At 49.5% G+C, this 23,830-nt stretch overlaps 1 protein-coding gene across 3 annotated transcripts in view; it reads left to right on the forward strand.

Annotated features, from left to right (window-relative positions):
* Positions 1 to 23,830, forward strand: part of AFAP1L1 (actin filament associated protein 1 like 1) — a 57,789-nt gene that overhangs the window by 12,222 nt on the left and 21,737 nt on the right. For all 3 annotated transcript variants that reach the window (XM_084780847.1, XM_084780848.1, XM_084780849.1), the window contains exons 2-8: positions 14,702 to 14,830; positions 15,745 to 15,828; positions 16,620 to 16,714; positions 17,848 to 17,956; positions 19,078 to 19,176; positions 20,023 to 20,234; positions 22,942 to 23,121. In XM_084780847.1, the coding sequence (XP_084636973.1) occupies positions 14,702 to 14,830; positions 15,745 to 15,828; positions 16,620 to 16,714; positions 17,848 to 17,956; positions 19,078 to 19,176; positions 20,023 to 20,234; positions 22,942 to 23,121 (908 nt within the window). The remainder of the gene's footprint in view (positions 1 to 14,701; positions 14,831 to 15,744; positions 15,829 to 16,619; positions 16,715 to 17,847; positions 17,957 to 19,077; positions 19,177 to 20,022; positions 20,235 to 22,941; positions 23,122 to 23,830) is intronic.

The raw sequence follows: 23,830 nt of genomic DNA on the forward strand, positions 1-23,830 counted from the left end.
GCCAGTGAATCCCAGGAGGCAGCCTGACACTGTTTCCCCAGAGCTGAGGTTACAAGGCCCAGCCAACACACCTAGCTTCTGTCCTGACCTCCTTTCTAATATCCAAGACACCTCCCAGTGTTGTTTGCCACTGACCCGTGTCTCCGTTATTGCTACCTAAAAGCTATGTCACCTCAGGCAAGATATTTAGCGTCTCTATGTCTGCTTCCTTGTCTACGAAATGGAAGAAATAGCAGTAGGGCTCTGAGGATCCAGAACACTGCATAGTTAGTGTCTTCACACGAACCCAATCACTCCTCATCACTGCTTCAAATCTCCCCCACTTTTCTAAAAGTTCCTGCTCTTCCTCTGACTTAGCCAGCATTGAATCGACTTTGTTCTCTGGAAACGGTGGTGGAAAGAGAGGACTGACACCTGAAAGTTGTCCTCTGACCTCAACGCATATATCCTGGCATGTGTGTGTTCATACTCACATGTACCCATCACACACACACACACACACACACACACACACACACACACACACACACACACACACACAGTGGCCTTGATCTACAGACCGAAGGATAGCCTTAGCCTCCCTTATGATTCTGGGATTACAAGCCAGTGCCACCACACCATCCTGAGAGTGTTGTTTTAAACACGTGTGCCACCTGCCTGGGCAGATGAAGTCACCCTGCTTTCGGTTGCAGAACAGAGTTGATCCATTAAGCTATGAGCCCCATGAGGACAGGAACAGTGCTTCACTTAGCGTGTGTCCCATCAACACGGTTTCCAGCACAGCAGGGGGGGTCACAGCAAGTGCGCCTGGAGTGGGGCCAGCAGATCCAAGGATGGAAGGGCTCCTGGGAAGGTGGGGGGTCTTGAGCCGAGTGCTTGCTCCCTGGGTAGTGGGGCAGTGCCATGACCACTACATTAGGTTCACTGTTTAGAAGAAATTTTAGCTGTCTAGACTAACATGAGAAACAGATGCCCAAGATGCCATGGCAGACAGGCTAGGGTTGGCTTAGGGAGTAGTGGTTAGCGCTGCAACCTGGGGTGAGAAACACCCAGAACTACGTGGATTTTTGTTCCTCTCCCCAACCATCAAGGCAGCTGACATCCTTCAGTGAGCCTTTGTTTTTCTCACGTGAGGGACAAAGATCACTGAGAAGGGAATGGGTAAACAGTGGCCAGACCGATCAAGCAGCTGGGAGCCCTTGCTATGATCGACAATAGTGCTGTGGAAGTGATCACGACAGGTGCCGTAGATGTCCCGGTCAAGTGCTAAGGGTGAGCTCAGAATGACCCTCTGGACTGTCCACTAGGTTGGAAATCTGTTCCCCTGCTTCCCTTCCCCTTGCCTGCAGAAACTTTCTGATGTGCCTTGAATTGCTGTGACATTGGCTATGGGCCAGGCCGCCAAGACTTCCCAGTAGAAACCAGCAACTTGATCACAGACCCTGGAAGTAGATGACTGAGTCTGCGGTGATCACGGCCACTTACAGCTGCACTTCCCCACTAGACATGGAACTCTGCCCCTTTAGTGCCACCTGAAATGAGGCTTTATGAGCTCCACGCTCCACAGCAACGTGACTTTATTTTAGGCATCTGCTCCCGTCTGAAGTGTTTGCCCAGCCCTAATTAGCCACTTCTGCCCAATCCGTCTCCTTCCACCCCTACATGAGTTCCTTCTGGCTCTAACAACTGACCCACACTGCAATAAGCCCTAACCTCTTCCAGCCCTCCAGGGCCCAGAACATCATCTTTCCTTCAGGACACAAGGAGTTAAAGGTGCATGTTTCCCTCTCTTTGGAGTCTCTTGAGTGGCTTCTGCTATCTGCATTTCTCTTCACATTTTCTCTTACAGACTCCTACCTACTAGCATGGCCCTTTAAGCTCTATTAACAGCATTCTAAGGGTTCTCCAGCTCCCAGCTCTTCCATGTTCATCTGGAAAACCACATAGCAGGGTTTGTTACATAATGACCCCCGCTCCTGATACCAGTTTTATGAACTACTTTGCTTCTTATTTGTGACCAGATAATGTAATTTTGGACAAGAAGCAGCCTAAGAGAGAATGGTTTGTTTGGCTTGCAATTTGAGGTGGCTTTCGACCATAGTAAGGCTCACTTGGTTAGCATGGGGATGCTATGCCATACTCTACGGGATCCTTTCAGTGGTTTTGTTATTTCCATTCTGCTCATGAGGAGACAGACATGTAGGGGTTAAATATCTTGCCTTGAGGCCACACAGCTTCTGGGCGCACAGGTCAGTAAGAGGACAACGCATAAGCTGGGAAGAGGTCAGATACTAAAAGAACGTCAGACAAAAGCTAGGCAGAGAAGGCATGAATATGAGGTGAATGGTGACATTGGTCTGCAAGTGGGGAGCAGAGGAACAGGTGGCGGGCTATGAAACCTTAAGACCCAACCCCCCACTCCCAGTGTTATACGTCCTCCAGCAAGCCTTCACAGCCTAAGGTTCTACAGCTTTCCAAAACATCAGTTGGAGCAAGTGTTCAAATACCTGAGCCACAGTGCAACAAAGCTGTGCACATGGCTGCTTCCCATTGGTCCTGCCTGAGCTGTGCTCACAGCAGCTTCCATTGGTCCTGCCTGAGCTGTACACACAGCAGCTTCCCATTAGTCCTGCCTGAGCTGTACACATGCTTCTTCCCATTGGTCCTGTCTGCCACCATTGGTGAAGCCTGAGGTATCTGTTGATCCTTTTCTGGGTGCTGCCAGCCTCAGCCTGAGCTTGTGTGTGGGCCACTGCTTAGCTGTGCCTCCTGAATCCTTATGGGAGTCCTTCACATGGTAGGAACCTTTATTGGCCATCGCATCTTTACTGTTCATCGAAACTGACCAGTTTACAAAGCCTCAGCTCACAGAGTGCTTGCTTGCTATAGTGATCGATGTGTTGAGACTTTATTCTCACACAGTAGGCAGGCGGTTATGCTCACCCGCTCTGGTGTTGAGAAAACTGAGGTGCAGATGCATGGAGCAACCTAGCCAAGGCCATGTCGTCAGTAAGGAGGTAAGCCAAGATTTGGGCCCCTGGCTTCTGGCTCCAGTGCCTGTGTTTTTTCCACCCTACCAAAACACAGCACATCACAGGTGGCCAGAAAGATTTCACCTTGGCACTTGTGACATCCAGCAAGTTCCATAACCTCACTGGACCTCAGTCAAACTGAGACCCCACCACACAACAATGCTACAAATAGGGAACAAACACAGAGTGAGGCACAGAGATGGTCCCGTGATAGAATAGTATGCAGCCGTCTTTCGGGAGGAATACAAAGGCAGGCAGCAATGTGGGCAAATCTCTCTGCAGCATAATAATAAAAAAGTAGCAAAGGGTTATCTATAGCATCAGGATCTCATCTGGCTACAATAAAACTCTGAAGAAAGGAAGCAAATGCATAAGGAAAACAGGTCTGAAGATGAATGTCAAAGGTCACAGAGACCAGGGCTCTCAAGATCCCGGCTTTTGTCTGGAGTGATAGGCTGGTGGATGCTTAGGATACTATCAAAAACAACCAATTACCAAAATATTAACAACAACTGATTACATAAATAACAACTAAATTAAGGATTAAGGATAGGGTGTGTCTGTAAGGTCCAGTGATGGGAGTAACTCCTGAGCCCAGAATTAGAATTAATCCAGTTTTTATGCCCCTGAGGTTCACTGTCCCTTTTAATAAAAGAAATAAAACTGTTCAACATATAGAACCTCCCTGCGGGACGTGCTTTGTAGTGACACGGCCAGAAAAGATGGCAGTGTGGACAACAGAAGCCTAAACTGAATTGGATATGAGTATGGGTTGCAGTCTGTGCTCTCAGCATCTCTAGATAAATGACTGTGGCCTCATTTGGTCCATTCATAGAATAGCAGATTCTACCTACTGCACAGGGTTAGGAGGAAAAACGAGGGTACATGAGCAGTGCTTAGGACAGCATCTGGAACATCACGGAAGAGCTGCAAATATGAGCTGCTGTTTTATGGGTGCCACCAGTGCTGCTGCTGTTTCCCCCTGCCTTTGGTGAGGGAGACAGTGCAGATTGTCCAAACGGAAGCAGCTCCCATCTTGAGGGGGAGAAGGAGCTGGTGTCACAGTTTCCTACTTCCTCCTGGAACTGCATCCATTGTGAGCTAAACAGGGAGGAGGAATCCACAGACAAAGGAACAATTCTGGGAGAGCCCAGTCTTACAACCAGAAGATATTTCCTCAGAAGTGGGAAATCATAGGTGAGCCCCCACCTCCTCCCGTGTGCAAATAGCCTGGTGCCAGGAAGCTAGGGCTTCCCTGAGGCCCACAGCTATAAACAGGTTCCCCAAGCAAGAGCCCTCAATAGGGAAAGGTTTGCTGCTAGGAGTGGCAGTGAAGACAGTGGGCTTCCCTGAGCCTGTCCCCCCAGCCTCGCCCCAAGATAGCGCCACCACATACGCCCAGCTGACTGAGTTCCCACTGCTCTCTGGCCTTCCCGGCTTCCTACCTCTCTGTCTTGCTGAAGTTGCAGCAGGTTAGAGAAATGTGCTAGTCTACCGTCCTGCTTTAAAATCGCAGTCATTCCCCATCTCCTCACTCTTGACACATCTGTGAGTTCGACATCCTCAAACCTAGGAGGAAAATGATGCTCAAACAGGTCAGCTTACCCCAAATCAGCCTGAGTAAGAGAGAGGAGTCAAAATTCAAACCAAGTCTTCTGAGGCCAAGTCCCCAGCCTATACACACACCTTCCTTTCTCCTGTCCTTGTACCTCCTTCCTACAAAGTCTAACTTCTCTCCAGTGGAAAACAATTGCTCTAATTAACATACACAACAAGACACTGAATGACAGGCCCTGACTGAGCAGGTGGTGTGTCTCTACTGCTCCTTTTTTTTTTTTTTTTTAAATCCCAATTATACCATCATCTTCCTGTGTATCAGGACAACAGGAAATGTTTACTTTGCTGGAAAACAAAACTGCTGGTCCAACCAGTGCTGTCACTTCCAGCCTTCTGCCCACTGTTGGGCTGTCCTTTGGTCTTAGAAAGAAGTATTTTAAAAGCCACAGGAAGAAGCAGAGTCCCCTGTGGCCCCAGCCTGACAGATTTGCAGCAAACTGAAAGAGACCTTTGGCAGAGGAGAGAGTTTTGAACCTACAGATTGAAGGGACAATTCTGCTAACTTTCCCTGTGGTGCCAGTGGCGTCCGCTGAGCTAGCCCCTAAAGCTAGACACATAGGAGAGCAGCGGTCTGGAAGAAAAGGCAGCACAACCAGCCCCTTCCTGTTCTACCATCCTCAGACCTCTAAAGTCCACACTTATAAAGCCTGGCTAGCCCCCCATGCACAAATTAATGCATACAAATAATGTGTAAGTCTCGTAAAGTAGGTAAACAACCCATGTTGGCCATGAGTGCCTACAGTGTGCTCCATGCTGCCCTAAGTATGCTCTCTTGCATCAGGCCCATTCCTCCTGGGGGGGGGGGCGTACTTGTGGGTTAACAGTGGTATGTGTACAGCAAGGGGATATTTGTCTCAGTCGTGCATGGCTAGGACATGGGGGACCAGGACTTGAACTTGGCAGGGGCATATATTAGTTACTTGTCTTGTTTCTGTGACAAAAGCAACTTCTGGAAGAAAAGGTGTATTTTGGCTCCCAGTCTGAGGTTATAGACTGTCATCAAGTGGACATCGTGACAGTGGAAGTGTGAGGAAGCATGCACAGGAAGCAGAAAGAGGTGGATCCTGGCGCTTCCCTTTCTGTCCAGCCCAGGTCCGCAGCCTACAGTATGGGTACCAATCACGTCTACGGTAGGCGTTCCCACCTCAGCTAATCCAGTCTCAAAACTGTCTCACAACCATGCCCAGAGGTTTGTCTTTGTGGTAAGTCTGACCCCGCGTACGACTGACCGACCGACAGACCGCACCCCACAATCGACTGCAGCTATAGTCCCATGAGGGATAAAGACAGCAAAGTCTTAGGGAGCTGAGCCAAAGGAGCAGTTGGTCTCTCGGTTCCCTTTTTTTAACCAGAGCACTTTGTTCTGTGCTTTTCTTTTTCCAAGCATCTTTTTACTATGCCGAGCTGCTATCAGGGTGGTTGTCAACCACATTAACAAGCTGTGTAGGGTTTATCCACACAATAAAAACATTTGTGCCCATATTTTATCCCCTTCACTGGTCCTTCAGTGCACATTTCATGTTGGGAGTGAGCATGCTTCTGTCTACATGGAGCTCGGGTCCAAATGAGGGAAACTGACCAAAAAAAAAAAAAAAAAAAAAAAGATACGCAAGGACAAGGAAGATTCGATTCTAGCATAAAGCAAGCAGCATGGTGATGCTCACGGTGCTTGTCTCGGGGATCGGAAGTTCAAAACCATCCCCCCATCTGAGACTACACAGGATACACAAGACTCTGTTCCCAAAACAAACAAACAAACAAACACAAATGGTAAGGAGGTTTCAATTTCACTGTGTGCCGGCTAGAGAGATGGCTCAGCAGTTAGGAGCACTTGCTGCTCTTCCATGGCATCAGTTCCAGGAGGTCTAATCTCTCCCTCTCTGGCCTCTGCCAGCAACAGGCATATACATGCGCACACATATACACACAGGCACAACCCTTATACACTTAAAAATAAGAAAGGAAAGACCCATCAGGATATGATAGCGTAAATTAGGAGATATCGGTGTGGCCAAAAGAACAAAGCTTTCCCCAAGGAAACATGGCGGAGTAGAGAGCAGAAGGCCTACTTAGCAGGCAGGAGAAGCCAGAAACACTTGTGCAGAATCCCTGGGCTGAGAGTGAGGACCAGCATGGGGTATCCTGGGCAAGATCTCCCTGCCTCATAGGCAGATTTCTCTTTCCTTTATATCCAGCACTCAGTCTCATATCTGGTAAGGCACTCTGGCTTCCTTCCAGGGTAGCTTACTGCCTAAGGTTCTCACAGGCCATGCCCTATTAGTAGGCCTGCTGCTTGTCAGAGCACAGCAGACAGAGTTGTCTCTCTCTCCTTCCTTCTCTCCCCCTCTCACTTTCCTTCTTTCTCTCTCTCTCTCTCTCTCTCTCTCTCTCTCTCTCTCTCTCTTGGTTTTTCAAGACAGGGTTTCTCTCTGTGGTCTTGGCTGTCCTGGACTCTCTTTGAAGACCAGGCTGGCCTCGAACTCACAGCGATCCACCTGCCTCTGCCTCCCGTGTGCTTTTATTCTTTTTGAGACAGAGTCTCTCTGTGTAGCCCTGGCTGTCCTGAAACTCACTATATAGACCAGGCTGACCTTGAACTCACAGAGATCTGCCTGCCTCTGTCTCCCAAGTGCTGGAATAAAAAAAGGTGTTCCCCACAATAATGGTCTCAGACATTTTTTTTTTTTTTGGAGACAGGGTTTCTCTGTGTTAGCCTTGGATGTCCTGGACTCACTTTTGCATACCAGGCTGGCCTCGAACTCACAGCGATCCGCCTGCCTCTGCCTCCTGAGTGCTGGGATTAAAGGCGTGCGCCACCATGCCTGGCTGGTCTCAGACATCTTAATGAAACAGTTTTAGAGAAATGGTACAGGACTCCAGCAAGAACAATGGGAATGTGGGATTTATAGAAAGGAGAGATGGCTCAGTGGTTAAGAGCTCTTCAGAGGGCCAGGGTTCAGTTCCCAGCAACCACATGGTTGCTCACAACTGTAACTCCAGGACCCAACACTCACACAGGCATACATGCAGGCAAAAAACACCAATGCACATAAAATTTAAAAAAATAATAATAAAGCTGGTCATGATGGTGCATGTCTTTAATACCATTACTTGGGAGGCAGAGGCAGGCAGATCTCTGTGAGTTTGAGGAACTCAAAAAGAGTTCCCTGACAGACTGGCCTATTATACAGAGAAACCCTGTCTTGAAAAACGGGGGGGAAAAAAAGAAAGAAAGAAAGAAAGAAAAAGAAAATTGAGACATTATTGATGCTTGGAAATTTAGAAATTTAGTAAAGGAAAAAAACAAAACAAAACTGTAGGCCCTGGTAAAAACCTCATGGACGGCTGTTCTTACTTTCCAGTATAAAATTGTGCTTTGTCTTCTTTGTCAGCAGATGAGGGTGAATTATCTTTGTGATCTGTCAAGAGAGTTATCAGGTAGCAGGGCTGCAGAAAGGTGGGCCAGACTGACCTCAAACCTGGAGGGTCCCCCTGGGGCTTTATTTTGCTGGTAGCTTGCCGAAGGGTTTTAAGGTCTGTGTGCTTTCTCTCTCTCTCTCTCTCTCTCTCTCTCTCTCTCTCTCTCTCTCTCTCTCTCTCCTCTTTTATAATGGAAATTAGCTGTGTTACCTTTGAGCCCTTTCTCTAATCCCACGTTCCCATTGTGCTTGCTGGAGTCCTGTCTCCCTACCTGCTAAGAATCCTTCTGACTAAAGCTTTCATTGAGGCTGCATCAGGGCTGTGGGGGAGTGACGGGGCCTGGGCTTACCCTCTGCTAGGTGGCATCTGTCTTCTTATTGTTTCATTGGTGGGGGGAGGTGTAAGGAACCAGAGGTAGTTAATCTTAGTCCTGGCTGGGTTCTCCCCAGGAACAATACACACTCAGAGGTCTAATCTGAGGTATAGCTGTAAACTCTAATTTTATTTGAGAAACCTTCTTGCAGCCCAGAGAATAACTTTTTCTCACTTGGAGTTTCTGTGTCTGAAACCTTTGCCTACTCTCACTTGAAAGGCTAATGGACAATCAGAACGTTTCTCTCCTGTTTGGTTGGTTGTAGTCCTTAGAATTCCCTGAGCCTTTCTAAGACTAAACCAAATAACACAAGCAAAATTTATTCTAAATAAACTTTAGACATGAAGATTATCCTGTTCTCTGCCAGGCATGGTGGCACACCCCTTTAATCCCAGCACTCAAAAGACAGAGGCAGGTGGATCTCTTGTGAGTTCAAAACCAGCCTGTTGAACAAAGGGAGTCTGGGACAGCCAGAGCTACACAAAGAAACCTAGTCTCGAAAAACCAAAAAATAAAAATAAAGAAGATCACTCTGTTTTGGGTGTGCCAAGTCCTTGCACGGCTCTGTGGATTTGACTGGGGCTGAAGAAGTGACAGGCAGGCAGGCAGGCAGACAGACAGACAAGGACACTGACAAGCTGGGATCAGGTAGACTGGACCCTCTGCTTGAGAAGATGCAAAACACCTGGAAGATTGGTGCGTTTGTTTTATACAGCTGAACAGGCATCAAGGAGACAGGTGTAACCTGTGCAGCAGGTCAGTCTTCCGATCAGAAATGTGGGCATCTGGGAAGAATGCTATGGCGGGTGTTTTCTGTACACACAGTTTCACACTTGGACCAGAGGAAGGCTTTGCCATCGCTCTGAGCCTCACCCCTGGGGAGCGAGGAGACTTTGCCATCTTCCCGTGGGTCTGGACTATTGCCTTGGACGTGGTTGTGCCCACGTCAACAGCACACACTCACTCAGGGCTTCCCGTGCTGGTACCCGACTCTGTCCTACCAGAAGTTCCTGTTATCTGGGCCAGGAAGAAAGGAAAAGGACAGGTTATAAGTGCGTGACCGGAGACAGTAGAGGCCTGGCTCGTGGGTGACAGTGACGTTGCTAGCCCCTCTAACTAAAGAATCTTGTTCCCTCACTTGGCTTTGAGCACCCCGAGTGAGAGAAGAGGCTCCACCGTTTTCTGCCACCACTATTACCAGCTCAGCTCAGGACCCAACCTGCGAGCTGCCCACGCCGTAACACTGGCAGCGTCCCTGTTCCTCCGCCCACACACATACACACGCCTGGAGCATCTTTCTGGGAGCAGACATGGATGAAGACTGACTTGACTGCCCGATGCTGTCACTACTTCATCATCGCCGTGTAGGGCAGTGACTACTAATCTATTTGCTTGGAGATTGGAAGCTTAGGAAAGTTTAGAAATTTCCCAGGATCCCACAGCTGGGAAATGACAGAACTGGAGGAGGAATCTGGCTATCTACAGCCTCTAGCCTCCCTGACCTGACTCATCGTAAGCATCAGGTTCAGGTAAAATGAGTGTCGATTTCACACTGGATATTTCTAGTAGCCTTGGCTGTCCTGGACTCGCTTTGTAGACCAGGCTGGCCTTGAACTTACAAAGATCCACCTGCTTCTGCCTCCCCAGGTGCTGGGATTATAGGCGTGCCGCTGGGCTGGCTTAGAAGGAAGCATTTAACTGGGAGCTTGCTTACAGTTTCAGAGAGTTAGTACATTATCGTCATGGCATGGAACACTGTGGCAGGCAGGCAGGCAGGCATGGTGCTGGAACAGTAGCTGAGAGCTCACACCTCGTCTGAAAGTTGCAGCCAGAAAGAGAGCAAGGGAGACTGGGCCTGGAGTGAGCTTTTGAAACCCCAAAGCCAAGCCAGGCATACAGCACTCGGGAGGCAGAGGCAGGTGGATCTCTGAGTTTGAGGCCAGCCTGGTCTACAAAGTGTGTCCAGGACATATAAAGCTACACAGCAAAACCCTGTCTCGAAAAACCAAAAAAAAAGAAAAGAAAAGAAAAGAAAAGAAAAAGAAAACAAGAAACCCCAAAGCCCAGCCCCAGTGACCCACCTCCTCCAACAAGGCCACACCTCCCAGTCCTTGCTGAACAGTTCCACTAACTGGGACAAGCACTCAAATATATGAGCCTATAGGGGTCGTTCTCATTCAAACCACCACAGAGGTTTAAACAAAATAATGAGCAGTAACCGCCCAGCGCAAGGTCACTGATCAGCCCCGAAGAAAGGCCTAGTTCATTTATGGCAAGCTTAGCTTTCTCTGTGGGAGGCAGAAACCACCACAGCCTGGGTAGCAGGCCACACTCCCATCATCTTCTTCCTGTCTGCCTCAGCTCCTTCCTTCTCCTCTATCTAGCTGTGTTCTTGTGATCCATCTGGTCAGTAGTCAGTCCTCCAGGGAAGGGAAGCTCCGTGGTAGAGCGCTTCCCTAGCCTGTCCAGGTGCCCTGAGTGTAATCCCTAGCAAGATGGGGAGGGGGAAGGAGGACTTAGAAGTCAAGGTGTCACGTGCAGGATCCCATCGAAGACCAGGAGGGAAACAGAACTCGCCTTGCAGAATGTGGCACTGAAGCCCATATCGTAACCTCAGAGAAGTCACTCAACTTAGTTGTTCCAAATTAGAAAGGGCAATGAAGCTGTGTTTACAACAATACATACAAGGACAGCTTCTGCAGAAGCCAGAATGATGCTGCCCTTGGGCAATTGCCTGATGATTTTGGGGACCCCAAAATATTCTCAAGGGAACCATGAGATCAAAGCTACATTTCTGTTGCCTCTTAGGATCTCACTGTGATTTCAGGCAGGTTTTTAGCTCCTTGGGCTCAAGCTACCCCTTTACCTTGGGCTTCTCAGTGCTAGAACGTCAGGTGTGCACTGCCAAGCCTGGCTCAAAACTATCTCAGCACTGTTTGCCTTCTGCATGCCCCTTCTGCACAAGCATATAGGGACAGTGTCTAGGGGCACCTGAAGATGGCAGCTCTGAAGGCTACTGGGATGCGTGTGTGTCCTTGTGGTGTAAAAATCTGTTGATTTGAGCCGGGCAGTGGTGGTGCATGCCTTTAATCCCAGCACTTGGGAGGCAGAGGCAGGTGGATCACTGTGAGTTCGAGGCCAGCCTGGTCTACAAAGCGAGTCCAGGACTGCCAAGGCTACACAGAGAAACCCTGTCTCGAAAAACCAAAAAAATAAAAATCTGTTGGTTTAGCCAGGTGTGGTAGTGCACGCCTGTAATCCCAGCACTTGGGGAGGCACCAGCAGGTGGTTCAAGACCAGCCTGGTCTACAAAGCAAGCCTAGGGCCATGAATGCTACCCCAGAGAAACCTGTCTTTAAAAACAAAACAAACAAACAAAAAGAATCTGTTGGTTTAGCTGGCCATGGCAGTGCATGCCTTTAATCCCAGCAAAGTGTGGAGAGTATGGAGGTAGAGGCAAGTGGATCTCAGAGTTCAAGGCCAGCCTGATCTACAGAGTGAGTTCCAGGGCTACATATAGAAACCCTGTCTCAACACCCCCCACCCCAACACACATACACAAATCTTAGTTTAATTGTTATGCAGCATTGATGGGCCTAACCCACAGAATACCAAAGCTCCTAGGGACCCTCATGAATTTCTGAAAGTATAAAAGAATTTGAGACCAAAAATAATCAGAATGTCTGGTGTAAGGCTGTTCTGCCCAATATCCAGAGTGCTAACAGCAGGGCAGCAAGGTTGCCCTGTTTACATCATAACCGTCTCCCTTGTGAGTTTCAGAATGTGTGTGTGTGTGTGTGTGTGTGTGTGTGTGTGTGTGTGTGTGTGTGTGTCAGTGTGGATGGAGAGACAGACAGAGAGACAGGGACTGGGAGACAGAGAGCTAGAGAGACGGAGAAGAGAGAGTGCATACTGGGACAATTCCCTCTTCGTATTTTCTAGCCCCCCAGAGAAACTAGCTTGACACATAATGGCCAGCAAATGCTTTGAGATCATCTTAACTGAAATTTGTGTGCCCCTGGGGTCCAACAAGGTTTGTGACTCCCTTGGAAAAGATTTCCTTCCAGGCAGTGGATGTTTGGCTCTAGTGAAACTTAACTCGTTCCTGCTCTAAAGAGGTAGCCTACCACCATCCATTCAGACCCTCACCTCTGTAGCACGGGGGACATAGGCCCAAGGACAACTGGTCTCTTCCTCTGCAGCCTTGGAAATCACAGCTGGAAAGCTGTGGGCTCCACCCACTCCTCTGAAGCTGTGCAGGCCCCTCAGCTCTGTTTGACCTCAGCGAGCATCCTGAAAAATGGGTCCGCCTGCCAGACCACTCAGAGCAGCCTGGTGGGAATGAATTCAATAGTGCTCAGAGGGCTGGAGAGATGGCTCAGTGGTTAAGAGCGCTAGTTGCCCTTCCAGAGGTCCTGAGTTCAAATCCCAGCAACCATATGGCACTTCACAACTGTCTTAACTCCAGTTCCAGGGGATCCTACACCCTACATCCTACAGGCATACATGCATGCAAAACACCAATGCAAATAAAATAAATAAATTGTTTAAAAAAGAAAGAAGGAAAGAAAGACAGACAGAAAGAACTCCGAAAGTAGCTACCACAGAGCCCAGTGGCTGGAATGTTCCTGAGGCAGTAGTCCTGTCTGGATTGTCACCTTGGTTCATTTGCTCTGTCTTTGAGTTAATGCCTAATGCCACAGAGAGATGGCACTGCTACCTGTCCGCAACAGTGCCACTATACAAAAAATGTCTGTTTGAAATAAAGTCTAGCATGAAGCACTCTGCTGACCAGGCTGCAAAGAAAGTGAGGCACCTAGTTTTGCCCACATCTGGGAAGCCTTTTGCACGCCCAACATAAGTGGGGTGAATTCCAGAGGCAGTGAGAATAGCTGAAGCATGGCTTAAGAAGCCCTCACAGCCCCTCTGTGAAGTGTGCACTGGTTAGCTCCTTTAGAGGGGAAGAGCCCGGGTCAGTGGGAAGTCAGATAGCTTATAGAAGGCCCCACAACCCTGAACCAAACCCTGGCACTCTGGTCCCAGAGTCTCTAGTGTGAGGAGCCTCCTAGCGTTCCAGTTTTTGCAGATTCACATCAGCACCTCCTGTCTCCTGGAGAGGAGAGAACCTGCTGGACCTGAGAGTTGGGTCCCAAGCAGATGTCCCAGCCCTTCTAGTTGCTTCTGTGTGGCCTCCCTGTCTTAGTTCCTTTATCTAAAAAGTGAGGTGATCCCAACACCTACCTCAAGATTGTTGGTAGGATCAAACAAGGCACTGCAAGGCAATATAGCTCCCTGGCTAAAAGAACAGGATGAGGAGTCAGTGGAGACGCTCATAGCTATTGCTGCTTAACATCTCCAAGTTGTCATTTTATTCTTTTATATAACGATGGCAATAAAATGTGCGGTTTGAGGTTCAAAAGATATACGGTAAATGCCTACTAGCACAACTCATTAGTAACTGTTCAAATTACTGCGTGCAAGGGTCTGTCGTAAAGCAGGGCTACGCTACTTCTGCCATGAAGCTGGCCATTGGCCCTAAGGCAAAAAGAAGTCCTGTATGGGACAGAGAAATTGTCAGTGACATAATGGTCTTGGCATGCTCCTGTCTTTAAAGGACTCTGTGCTCTGAGATCTTGCAGTTCACCGGGGTCTCAGACCTCCTGAACCAGAATTTGCATTTTGGCAAGAATCCAAGTGACTCCTGCGCCCACTCAGGCTCAAGATGCACCAGTGTGCGGGTGGGAAGGACGGCAGCGATAGCTAGCTATGGGCATGGAGCAGGAAGGGTTAATGTTTCATTTGGCTTCTGGTGCAGGAAACAGAAGGTTCCAGAGATTGAAGCATATGAATGGATGGAACAGGAAGGCTCCCTTCCTGCCTGTGTTCTGGGCAGCTGGGGACTCGTGCTGAGTTATGTTCAGAGGCCCTAAGCCTGCAAATCGGGCTGAGGCAAAAGAAGGCCACTCTGCTCCTGCTCAGGGTGGCCTGGGCTCAGAAGCCGCCAACATGAAGGCCCAGTCCTCAGGCCAAGGCTTTCTGCGGTCTAAGACAGAGTAAGAAGGCTGGAGGAGCGCCACAGAGTTTTGAGTAGGACCCTCCCCAGAGAGGGTGGTGACCAGCCATGGGGCAGCTGGGGAGGGGGAGGGGGTGCGCCCTGTGTCTTCCTGGTAAACAGGGCCCTGCCCTCTGGCCCCTGCTGCCCTGGCCTCCAGTGGGCGTGGACAGGACCTTAACTCAGAGCCTGCCTGTCTCTCCCCAGTGCTGGAGCAGCTAATCCCGGAGCTCACGGGGCTTCTCAGCCTCCTGGACCATGAGTACCTCAGTGACAGCACCCTGGAGAAGAAGATGGCCGTGGCCTCCATCCTGCAGAGCCTGCAGCCCCTCCCAGGTCAGCTCTGAAGCATCCCACTTTCAAAGACAGCAATGGTACCATTCACGCCAGGGCCTGTATACGGGGGCATCTAAGGCTCATAGCACAGCAGGTTCTATGCTGTGACCCCAGGATGCTCATCCACCCAGGCCCTGCCCCTCCACTGTAGTCTTGGTTATGTTGTATGCCTTTCTCCATCCCCCGCTCCCCACAGACTCACACAGAACACGCACATTCATATATTCACCATACATGACTCATAACATAGCATTCTTACACGCACTGCACCACATATACTACATATGACACACAGTAAGCACTCACATATACCATACATACATGCATGCATACATACATACAACACATACACATATAAGCATATGCTTTGGCTACACTATAACCTATATGTGTGTGTACAACATGCAGTTGCAAACAGACATATACTCCTGTGTACTCTCTGACACATGCCGCCTCGTAAGTTAAATCAGTTCCCGCCACTTTGCTCATGCCCCCCTCTAAAACCAAGCATGTGTGCCTCACTGTCTACCTAGCAGTTTGCCTCAGCCTCTCTGAGACACCCCAAGTCAGCAGACAGCATACTGTGTCTTCATAACTAACAAGCTGTACCTTGTGGGGCTCCTGAAGTCTGAAGGTTGAGACTGAAAGCCACCATTGGGTGCCTCTGGGCCATACTGTCTCCAAACAGAGTGTCACCTGCTGCCTCACAGGATCACTGGGGGGTGCATGGGACACAGGTACCTCCCCACTGGAGCTCTTCTTTTTCCTTGACATCCCTGCACTGCCCTATAGCAGCACTAGGTTTCTGGGTACCCTCCCATGTGAAGGCAGAGATCACAATCACAGTGACAATGCAAACAAGCAGAAGGAGGTGAGGTAGCCGTTCCGGCTCACTGTGGTTTGTCCTCCCTCAGCAAAGGAAGTCTCCTTCCTGTACGTGAATACCGCAGACCTGCACTCGGGGCCCAGCTTTGTGGAGTCTCTCTTTGAAGAATTCGGTAAGGTTCCTTCTCTAAACCGTAGCCATGAACTGTCCCTCTACACACACTTGCACACGTACATGCACATGTACATGCACATGCAGGGTCGCAGCCTTGTGCTTCTCTTGGCCTTCACACTGAGCCATTGGGTCTCCTTGGGCTCCTGTGCCCTGGCAGCTCTGAAAGCTGCCTGAATCTATAGCTAAGCACTCCCTCCAAGCTTGCAGGAGTGAGCGTGCAAGCCAAGTGCCACAGCACCGGGTGGCTGCCTTACGGTCATTGCTGCCCATCTGTCGTGGCCACCGAGCCTGGCTGGGAGGTCAGGCAACTCAGCAGAAAATAGGCGCTATGACAAGGGAGAGTGGCTGCCTGACTCTGAGAACAACCACACTGGCGTGGGCAGGGTTGGGTGAAGACGTAGTGTCCGGCCATCCTAGAGACAAAGCACTGTTCGTCTAAGGAGAGAGCTATGGTCTAGGAGAGTTTGAGATTGAGAATACAGTCCTTGTACAGCAGGAACACACAGGGGCCCTTCTCCCTCCTCACCCCCACCCCCACCCACCCCCAACCCCCATGCCTCCATGTTGTGCCTCACAAAAATATTCTACTGTGATCTCTGTCTGGAAGCCAGGCAAGAAAGATTAGCGTAGCCAGCCTGCAGAAGACGCCCAGAACATTCTATTCAGCTGCTTGCTCAGGTTCCTGATGATCAAAGAAGAAGTAGGGCCTGGTTTCACAGACGGGCCTCTTGGACCCCAAACCCAGCCATCTTGGTCCCCTCCCATGCTTGTCCTTGGTTTTCTCTGTAGACTGTGACCTGGGGGACCTTCGGGATATGTCGGATGATGGGGAACCCAGCAAAGGAGCCAGCCCTGAGCCAACCAAGAGCCCCTGTCTGAGAAGCGTGAGTCCTAGCCCTGTCTAGCAAGGATGTAACTCCAGGGGCTGCTGCAGATGTGCGGGGCCCTCTTCTCTCCATGGCGTTGGTCAGGGTTGGTTAGTACCATATGGACATGTCATTGGCCCATGACATGCTTTACAGTGGTTATAAATACAGGTGAGAGGAAAATCTCTGGGCTAGAAAGTAAGGGTTCTGATGTTCCCCACTTTTCTTGGAGCCTGAGTTTTTCACACCCTCAAAGCAAAGAATTCCATCTCAACCCCAGGACTACAAGCTTTGTTTGTCGGCCACAGAATCTTACCATCATCGCTTCTCTCACAGGTTGTAGTTGCTCCCTTGCTCTACAGTAAGCAAATGTACGTGGCACACTTACTATTTTTAACAGACAAAACTCAGAGAGGGTAAGTGATACACCCCAGTGGCCCACAGCTAGGAAAGGACTTTGCTGAGCCGAAAAGCTGAGGGTTTCCTGACCCCAGATTTCACTGCTCGCTCAATTATCTATAACTCATGTTTACCTGCTCTTTTGCTCCTCATAAATGGTGGCAGAGCTCAAACGGGTGGTAGAGGACTGTGGGTATGTACACTCAAAAACACAACAGCCACTCTGGGCAATTTGCAAACCTTTCAGACATTACAAAGGATCTCTGACGCTTGCGGGATTTACAGAAGCAGAACAGCACAGATCGGCAGGCTCTCAGGTTCCCAGCTCTGAATCTACTCAACATTAGGGTCTACACTGGGCAGAGCGGCACATGCCGTAATCCCAGCATGCTGGAGGGAGAGATGGGAGCACTGCAGTTCAGGGCCAGCCTGGGCTACATAATGAAATATTAAAACATAGAAACAAGCTGGCCTTTAATCCCAGCACTTGGGAGGCAGAGACAAGCGATCGCTCTGAGTTTGAGGCCAGCCTGGTCTACAGCCAAGCCTACATAGAGAAACCCTATCTAAAAAAACCAAAAGAAACAAAAAACCTACAGAAAGAGCTTAAAGCTTTGCATTCAGACTGCCTCCTTGGAGCCTTGGCCTCCTGCTCCATCCACCAGCCTCCTCCCTCCCTCGTGTCACCTGTGTGCCCCCTCTGCTATGTTTACAGTCACCTTGTGTCACAAACCTTATTTGTTCCACTGCAGGCAGCTGATGTGCCTCCACCCCTGCCCAACAAGCCTCCACCTGAGGACTACTATGAAGAAGCCCTTCCCCTGGGGCCCGGCAAGTCCCCTGAATACATCAGCTCTCACAGTAAGTTCTAGGCCCCCTGGCCACGTGGTCTATGGCTCTCTTCAGTCAGCCCTTGAGTCTCCAGTTGCTTGTCACAGAGGTGAAGCAGGAAACTTTTCCTATCTGGTCCATTAAGGGCAAAAGAATAAGGGAGGGACCAGGTACTTGCTGACCCTCAAGTCGTATGTCAGATGCCCTGGGGAGAAGAGGCTCCCGAACTTTCCCAGAGAGCTTATTTCCCTGTCCTGAGCAGAGAAGTCCGCTCTTGGGAAGGCAGGAAGGGAGGACCAGGAAAGACCATGCACTCAGCCAGGGAAGAGCCTACCACCCAGTCACGGTGTTCTTCCTCTCACACACGGTGTCCAGCCGTGCCTGGAGTGACAGGTTTGCCCCCACATACCGCACTCCCCCTAGTGCCCACCCCTCTAATCCACCTTGCAGGTCATGCTGCCAACATACAGGCCTCAGGGAGGCAAAGGCAGGCACCAAGCCTCACTTGGGAGCAAGATGAGAGTCCCGGTGACTAGGGACATCAGTACAGCTGTCCTCAGGAAACAGATGGACAGGAGGGACTCAAAGACCCAGAGCAGGGCTCTGAAGAACAGTGTGAGGAGAGAGTGGGCCAGCCTGGGTGAATGTAGGCATCGGCTCAGTTCTGATCCAGGCTCAGCTGCTAGCAATCTCTGTGGGCCTGGTGCCCTGTGTGTAAAGTGAAACCAAGGCCTGCCTTCTGCAGCAGGTACCCGACACCCTGTAGTGCAGAGACCAGAGCTATGACAAGGACATTCACACACACTCAGTGCCACTGGAGGATGAGAGGGAACATCTTTGAGCTGGGTCTTGAAGGGTGGGGAGTAATTCTCTGATTTAAAAAAAAAAAGTTTGTTTTATACATGTGTAATAAAATAAATGTATTTGGAAAAAAATGTAAGAAGGCACAGAGACTAGCATGAACACAGAGGCACTTTGTAGTGACAGGTACGTAGGGGTAAGCGGGAAGCCAGAGCAGAAGAAGTCACGCCCCACACCCAGACTGACGCTTCCCTGACTCCCCAGTCTCTATCCCTGGGGCTTTCCCAACCCTGCCCTCCTGGATTCTGCCCATATTTCCATAAGCTCAGCTCTTCCTGACAACCCCACAGATGGCTGCAGCCCGGCCCAGTCTATTGTGGACGGCTACTACGAGGACGCGGACAGGAACTACCCCACCACGAGGATGAACGGAGAGCTGAAGAACTCCTGTATGTACTAGGCGGCTGCTCACACAGCTGTCCTCCTGAAGAGCTGCCCTGGGCATGCGCACACGTACCACCTCTTCCCAGGCTGTGATCACCAGTGTAGAGTCCAGTGGATCTAAGGGAAAGACCACTGGCCTGGGAGTCACTTTTATCTTGCTCTACCTGATTCTTTTTTTGTTTGTTTGTTTTTTGGTTTTTCAAGACAGGGTTTCTCTGTGTACCTGATTTTTTTTTCATGAATATTTTTTAAAATATTTATTTAGTATGTATACAATATTTTGGCTGCACGTACAAATGCAGGCCATAAGAGGGCACCAGATCTCATTATAGATGGTTGTGAGCCACCATGTGGTTGCCGGGAATTGAACTTAGGACCTTTGGAAGAGTAAGCAGTGCTCTTAACTACTGAGCCATCTCTCTAGCCCCTCTATCCTGATTCTTGATGACAGTTTCCTTGTCTGTCCCAGGGCTTTGCTGGGTTGTGAAGAGGGCCCAAGACAATGGCCATGGGCGCTGATGAGGTCAAGGCTATAACAGAAGTTTACTGAGCAGTCACTGGTATAAGACACTTGGCCAAATACTGTCTGTGCCATGAGGCCCAAGGTGGCAGGTGAAGTAGAATCTCACACTTATCGCGACTGCATATTGGTGAGGAACTCCAAGAAGTGAAATCACTAAGACCCCCATCCCAGAGGCCAGTCCAAAGCAAAACTTTTGAGTAAGGCCTACAGTCCCTGTCCTTCCTGTGCCTTCCCGAGCTCGGGCCCAGAGCAGGCTGCCTGCCAGGCTAAGAAGGGGCTTTCCCGGAAGTGGCACAGAGACTGAGGTCCTCTTCCATGACACCCACAGACAATGACTCTGACGTCATGAGTAGCTCCTACGAGTCCTACGATGAGGAGGAGGAGGAAGAGAAGGGGCGGCGGCCCAGGCACCAGTGGCCCTCAGAGGAGGCCTCCATGCACCTGGTTAGGGACTGCAGGATATGTGCCTTCCTGCTTCGGAAAAAGCGCTTCGGGCAGTGGGCCAAGCAGCTGACAGTCATCAAGGAGGAGCAGCTACTGGTGAGTGACTCACCCACCGGAGGCCTGTGGGTGTGTCCTGATGTGCCTGAGGGTGTGACTGGCATGTACAGAACCTCAGGGTATGATACACCAGAGTTCCAGCACTCACTCCAGCACACACACACACACACACACACACACACACACACACACACACACACACACACACCTTGAAAACCAGATGGAGGCTCACCTAGTTTCTTCTAGAATTTTTTCAATTACTTTAAAACATCCACTGTTCTTTATTATGCAAGTCAGTGTAATTATTCATAGACTAGGGGAAGGGCTAGGAATGTAGCTCAGTATCCAGGTGCTTGCCTAGTAAGCATGCAAGTGACCTGGAATCCAATCCCTAGCACCTCAAAAATAAACGATTTAAAAAGAAATATCTCTGCTTATAGCCCCAGCACTTGGGAGGTGGAGGCAAGGGGAGTTTTCTGAGTTCAAGGCCAGCCAGGGCTACATAGCGTGACCATGGTGTGAGATAAAGCAAAAGAACAAAGCAACGACTCATTGACTAAGAGACAGTGGAGATGGCTCAGCATGGGCTGCTGTTGTAGAGGACCTGGGATGGATTCCCGGCACCCACTTGGTGGCTCACAGCCATCTGTAGCTCCAGTTCCGGGGGGATATGGCACCCTCTTCTGGCCTCCTCAGGCACTGCACTAATGTGGGGCATAGATATACATGCAGACAAAACACCCATTAGCACAAAATTAAAATAAGACACGCTCCCTGTTTCCACTCCTGTTTCCACACATATGTTATGAAGCAACCCCTTCTAGGAGTTACAACTCTAACCTGTTCTCTTTAATGGAAGCTTTTCTTTCAATGCACCTTCTCTTATTACCGTCATCCCTAAAGAAGATGCAGTGTCAGGCGGTGGTGGCACACATCTTTAATCCCGGCATTCAGGAGGCTGAGACAGGCAGATCTCTGTGATTTCGAGGCCATATTTGTGGAACATAATTGTGGAAAAAAATAATAGCGCGCTCTCTCTCTGTCTGTCTCTCTGTCTGTCTCTCTCTCTCTCTCTCTCTCTCTCTCTCTCTCTCTCTCTCTCTCTCATGTTTTACTCTGTTTGCAAGCCATCATCAACACACATGGCTTTGAAACATTTTCTCACCCTGGGCAGTGAAGACTGACCACAGGCCAGGACCAGCCCAAGAGTCATGATGGGCCTGTTTCCAGCTCTTACACCCCACTTTCTCTATTTTGTTCTGACTGCTTGCTGCCACCAGGCCCTCCAGCCCAGAGGATACAGGAGGAGCGAGAAGGCAGCCAGTCTCAGCCCAACTCCAAAGGGAACACTTTAACAATTCTCCAGTACAGGAGGCTCTTGCTATGTTGTTTGTAAATACTCCTTTTATCACTTGCAGGGCAAGCCTCTCCTCTCTACTCTGTGTCCTTGCTTTATAGCATATATGGTTTTAAATCTTACCAAGAACCTGTGTCTGCCTCTATTGAGTGGTGTGTTTTTTTCTCTCCCTCCCTCCCTCTATGGCGAATTATGCAGCTATCTGGATGTTAAGCCACCCCTGTGTTCCTAGAATAAACCAGTAGTGGTCCTGTGTCTGGATTCTGTTTACTAGTGTTTCATTTGGGGCTCTCAACTACATCATAAAAGAAATTAGACTATGATTTTTTTCTATTTTGAAATGTTTAAAATTTATTTAATTATTGGATGAGGGGGACACGTGCCATGTCAAATATGTACTGCTGGAGTTGGTTCTCTGCTTCCACCACGTGGGTTTCGAGGATCAACCGTGGGTCATCAGGCTTGATGATAAATGCCCTCACCCACTGGGCCTTGCTAACCCTTTTAAAGTTTTGGTATCATAATCACAGGCTTCGCTATGAGAGCTCTTTCCATAAATTTCCTTCATAGTCATCCTTCTGTCACCTCCAGCTAATCCTCTTCCATTCTAAGGAGCCCTTCTCCCCATGCTCTGTGTGTGTGTGTGTGTGTGTGTGTGTGTGTGTGTGTGTGTGTGTGTGTGTGTGTGTGTACCAATAAGCATACTTAGATTGCTTGCAGGAGTGTAAGCACCTTACAAGTGTGTCCATTGCTGAAGGAAAAGTCTCTCCCTCTCCTGGCAACCATTATCTATGTCTTGACCCTTTTTTTGTAGCACTGTTGTCACGTTCTGATGTGGAGGTGAAGGCTGGCCTCCCTCTAAGAAAGCCTGCCTTTTCAAGGTCAACTCTGCATACCTGGTCAGGATTCGCTCCTAAAGTCCTGCCATGCAGCCCCTTCAGCTGGCATCCTCCCAGGCGAGCCTATTTGTTCTCTGGTTCTTCAAACCACATGGTCTTCCTAGTATTGTGCTATAGTCTGCCTTTTTCTCATGGGCAGCTGTGCTGGAAGATTCCCAATGACCCCCCCCTTTCCCCACCTCAGGCTTTTCTCTGTGTGGTACCTCTTTGTCTCTCTGTGTGAGGCTTTCTTCCCCCTCCTTTTTTTTTCTTTTTTTCCTTTTTTTTTTTTTTTTCTTTTTTTTTTTTTCTTTTTTTGGTTTTTCGAGACAGGGTCTCCCTGTGTTGCCTTGGCTGTCCTGGACTCACTTTGTAGACCAGGCTGGCCTCAAACTCACATCGATCCACCTACCTCTGCCTCCAAACTGCTGGAATTAAAGGCGTGCACCACCACGCCCAGCTCTCCTACCATCTTCTGCAGAAGGTCCTGACCCCCTCTCTCCCTGTACAGTGTTACAAAAGCTCCAAGGACCGACAGCCACATCTGAGGCTGGCACTAGATACCTGCACCGTCGTCTACGTGCCCAAGGACAGCCGACACAAGAGGCATGAGCTGCGCTTCTCCCAGGGGGCCACAGAGGTGTTGGTGCTGGCTCTGCAGAGCAGGGAGCAGGCTGAGGAGTGGCTGAAGGTATGCATGAGCAGGACATATGGGAGGCTGCCGTCCTACCCTCCCTCCCTTCCTCTCTTTATCCAGGCCTGGGGTCCTAACCTTGGAAGCCTTATCTAGGGGAAAAGGGGCTCAGGGGCCCTGTGGATGGCTCATATCAAATGGGCCTTGGATATTCGAAACAGACCTCATATAGGAAGTCTTTCGTCTATTTAACTTTCCTATGTAGCAACCTACTGTGTGCCCAACCTACACTTCTGGAACCGTGAGCTTCATGCCTTTGAAAACTGATTTTATCATTACACCAGCTAGCCCTTTTAATTTAACAGCCGGGTGGGAGGTGGGGAGGTGGAAGGGGAGGACACTGATTCCATTCTTGTTTTTAGATGGAAACATTGTTGTAATATCTGCTGGAGTCCAACGTCCTTATAGTGTCACAGATCGGCAAAGCCACCGTGTATTAATCAGTCTGTACCATGCAATGTGCCAGAAGCCTCATGCATATGACCACTGAGGGCTGTTGCTACTTATATTCAAAAGTGGGTCAACTGGGCCGGGCGTGGTGGTGCACACCTTTAATCCCAGCACTCGGGAGGCAGAGGCAGGCAGATCGCTGTGAGTTTGAGGCCAGCCTGGTCTACAAAGCGAGTCCAAATGACTAAGGTTACACAGAGAAACCCTGTCTCGAAAAAAAAGTGGGTAAACTGAGGCACAGAGAATGTAATGTGAT

This window comes from Acomys minous (assembly GCF_964271855.1).
Source record: "Acomys minous genome assembly, chromosome: 4".
In the NCBI taxonomy this organism is placed as follows: domain Eukaryota; kingdom Metazoa; phylum Chordata; class Mammalia; order Rodentia; family Muridae; genus Acomys; species Acomys minous.